Source organism: Limulus polyphemus, unplaced genomic scaffold, assembly GCF_000517525.1.
Source record: "Limulus polyphemus unplaced genomic scaffold, Limulus_polyphemus-2.1.2 Scaffold207, whole genome shotgun sequence".
Classification (NCBI taxonomy): domain Eukaryota; kingdom Metazoa; phylum Arthropoda; class Merostomata; order Xiphosura; family Limulidae; genus Limulus; species Limulus polyphemus.
The window spans coordinates 868,354-872,492 of NW_013665817.1; the positions used below are offsets into that span (position 1 = coordinate 868,354).

A 4,139-nucleotide genomic window follows, 5' to 3' on the forward strand; every position below is an offset into this window, starting at 1 on the left:
AACGTACCCCCCATTATTTGTGTTGCTCCTGATCAACTTCGTAATAGTTTCGTGATTATAGGTTTTGTGGCTAACACTTTAAACTGTGGCGTAAGATAAAATAATTCACACGAGATTACCGAATCTAAATCGAGAGTGACGTCGGTATGTTTTTACCTTATGCTTTAGGCTTACAGATCAAGCGATTCCGAACTAATGAGTCCGGACTTTACTGATGTACCGCCTTTTCGAGCTCAAGATCACCGCAGAGTCTGTTTCTCCCAGGTAGGGCCTTCGCCTTTTTGTATCCAAAAGTGTCTAATGTTTTAGGTAAAACTTAATAGTACTTCTCGAACTGTGGTAGCTAAACAGCGTATCAATGAATCGATTGTAATCCTGTCACTTCCAAACAACGATCAAAAGAAATATTAAATTTTGTAGAAAAACAATCTGACGTTCCATTCCACAGTTTGTTCTTCCAGTCACCGAACATGCTCGTTCTTTCAGCCGTGGGGGCGTTAAAGTGTTACGGTCAATCCCACTACTCGTTGGTAAAAGAGTAGTCTAAGAGTTGGCGGTGGGTGGTGTCGACTAGCTGCCTTCCCTCTAGTCTATTACTGCTAAATTAAGGGCGGCAAAATTCAAAACAAATCACAATTTTTATGAGTTTTATCGATTTTTCGTGATAATTAAATATAATCATGCTTTCTGACAAAGAGTCGTTTTATTGACAAAACTTAAGGTTCTGATGATAGATGACATTTTAATTTTTACGCCTAACCGTTATGTTTCAACACTGTCATCTATAACTGGAGCTGATGTACTTTATGTTCTACAGATCATTTAACTCTATGTAATTAAGGGATTACCGGCAGTACCTTTGTTTTAACTAATTTTGTACTAATATATTTTACATGAAATTACTACAGGGGTTATTTGACATAAATCATATGTTCGGCAAGCAGTGATAACTGTTTACTTTTGTTTGTTGCCCTGTTGATGAACTGAAACAGAAAGAAAAATGTTGCCTCTGTACACGTGTTATAATAAGTACGTGTTAATTTACTTAGAAAATATTGGGGTTCGATTGCCGTTAAGAAAACAGCGCAGGTGGCTCATTGTATAGCTTTACACTAAAAACGTATAGCAAGCCTAAATAATAAGAAAATACGATCTGCAATTTAAATACTTTGTAAGGTTTTACCTTAACAAACTACTAGACATTACTCACATATAAGTTGTGACGTTTAACCCCGCGTTAGTCTTCTGTAAAAATGTTCCATAGTCACTGTTCCGGGGTCCCTGCGGACCCCATCATAAAAAAAAAAATGATTTAAATTTTCTTAAATAATAATAAACTATTATTTTGGAAACAAAAAACACTAACACTCGAAATCTTTTCCTTTGTTAATTAATAAGTGATCATTAAATATTACAACTTATTTATATTTTACCATCTAAACAAAGTGTAACAATTTAACACAAACTAGAGGAATACCGAAGCTACTGAGAACAAAAAACATGTACGTGCTTCCATCTATCGGCGTCAATATTTACAAAACATTTGGGGTCCGTAAATACATTGGAAGACTAACACAGGATTAAAAAGTTCATCGGCAAAAAAAGATCTTGTTTAATCTTTAACTGAATTACGTATTTTGTTGAGAAAACATTTCGTATGAATCATTTATCTACATGTATAAATTGATGAGAAGTACATCTGCTACATCCTGCGTTAAGTAAATATATATCACTCGTAATTGAGTACTTAAAACTGTTTTTCAAATAAATCCTGTTGTGTTTATTTTAGAGCAAAGCCACATCTTCTGTGTCCACCGAGGGCAAATGAAATCCGAATTTTAGCGTTTTAAGTTCTTAAACTTATCGCTGCTCCATTATGAGACTCCTCTCGTGTAACTTTACCTTTAATCTCTACTTGGCTAAAATGGTAATCATTAAAGATAGATAAATAACAACACTTAACAGTTTGACAAGAAGCAATAAGTGAATCTTTTTTATCTGTTTGTTTACCGCTCTTAGACACCATACACAGTAAGTAATTGGTAAGTAATTTCCTTCAGTTTTTATGTCTAATTTTTATTTTGTTACAGACGTCTATGTTCGGCAAGAAGTCATATATGTTACTGTTCCACGTGTTAGGTAACAAATACATCCCATGCCTCTTTTTCTATCATATGATGAACAGTGAACAGACACTGACTGCAGCACCTATTACAATGATTTACACACATACTTTGTTTTCCCAATAATGAGGCTTGACGTGACCTAGCGGTTGACGTGCTTAGGCATTGAATCCAAGGGCCCATGGTTCACGGCCCTTTGATGAAAAACGCACTACGCACTCTGGGGCCTTGAGTAGTTATAAGAGTGATGGTCATATCCCACTATTCGGTTAGACAAGAGTAGCCCAAGAGTTGACGATGGTTGCAGCTGAGTAGCAGCCTTCTCTAACCTACCAGTTCAAGAGTAGGATGGCTAAGCGCAAATAGCCCTTTGCGTAGCATTGCGCGGAAACGCTTAAAATATGAATTCGTTTATAATCATTATTTGATTTTTTTTCTAGAATAGAGGTTGAACTAGAAGACGGGCCACACCTGTCTTTTAAAGTCGATGGAACCCATGTTTTTGTCAACAGTGTAAGTACTTCATCGTTCTTTGTACGAATGATTTATAATATCTTCTGACTCCATGTTTTAACAGTAGTTTTGTTGAGAATCAGGTATACTACTTATATTTCATGTAATAATATAAGGAAGGGATTCCTGGTTGCCGGCCTGACTGAATTTAATGACAACAGAGTTTATGATTGACGATCTAAATGCTCGATAGAACGAGTTATCCACCATCTTGTTCGTCTGTCTTTTATATATATATATATATAATTTAAATATAGATATATAAATTAAACTTATTTATTTCAATTTTACGTTTCATATGCTTGTAGTATTATACGTAGGTTGTAATATTTTATCAGATGGAAGAAAGCAACCGAGTCAGTATTCGATTAAGGAACACTTTACGTGTGTCCCTACCTATATCTCTGGACATTCCCAAGCCTTTAAAAGTAGCACAACCAAACGTTCCAGACGACGAAATAACGCGGCTTCAGTTCAAAATTGATGCAGATGAATCTATGTATGTAAGTACTGCGCAATACGAAATACTTTAATTTTCACAACGCATCTCAATGATACTTTTAAAGCAGTGGTTTTTAACCTTTTTTGCTCCATGCCCCACCTCGACACCTCAAAAATTAGATGCCCCTTAATAAAAAACAAATTTGGTGTTGAAAAATTATAATAATATTATTCTTAGAAATGTACCAAAAAATAGTAGTTTATTTTTTCTTATTGTGGTATTTTCAAATTGCCCCCAATATATATTCAAATTATCCCCCCCCCCCTGTGGGGCGTGCGCCCCACGTTCAGAAACACTGTTTTAAAGCATCTTATTCATATCTTAACGGAAGATTAAAAGTTTAAAAGAATAATTAGAACTCTTTCACTGCCATGGACACGTACGTAGATCTCCCAGTCCAGAGGGAGCTGCCATGAGCAATTGGAGTTTTGTATCACCATGAAGAGAGGGATATACCCAATGGCGTAACTACAAAAGATGACCCCTCCCGCATAGAACGTGATTGAGTTCCCTACATTTATATCCCTATAATAGTAGTTACGATTCTGACCCCCCTCCCACCCCGCAATTGCGTGGGCATACTTATGCCACTGGGTATACTTTCCCCTTCCTCAAATTTGTTTACCACTTTCAGAGAGGTAATGCAATATCAAAACATGTTTTCTTTATTGTGTACTAGCTGGAGTACCCTTCCATTGGACGGGCGAAATAAAAACTTTTTGTAACAATGGATAGTAAATTTTGTTATTGTGTACTAGCTGGAGTACCCTTCCATTGGACGGGTGAAATAAAAACTCGTTTGTAACAATGGATAGTAAATTTTGTTATTGTGTACTAGCTGGAGTACCCTTCCATTGGACGGGTGAAATAAAAACTCGTTTGTAACAAAGGATAGTAAATTTTGTTATTGTGTACTAGCTGGAGTACCCTTCCGTTGGACGGGTGAAATAAAAACTCGTTTGTAACAAAGGATAGTAAATTTTGTTATTGTGTACTAGCTG

General features: G+C 36.0%; 1 protein-coding gene across 1 annotated transcript in view; it reads left to right on the forward strand.

The window, feature by feature from the left end:
• The window catches only part of LOC111085027, a gene marked incomplete at its 3' end in the record, with an annotated part of 15,079 nt that overhangs the window by 8,777 nt on the left and 2,163 nt on the right, over window positions 1-4,139 (forward strand). The window contains exon 4 of the mRNA XM_022381988.1: window positions 169-264. Coding sequence (XP_022237696.1) covers window positions 169-264 — 96 coding nt within the window. The remainder of the gene's footprint in view (window positions 1-168; window positions 265-4,139) is intronic.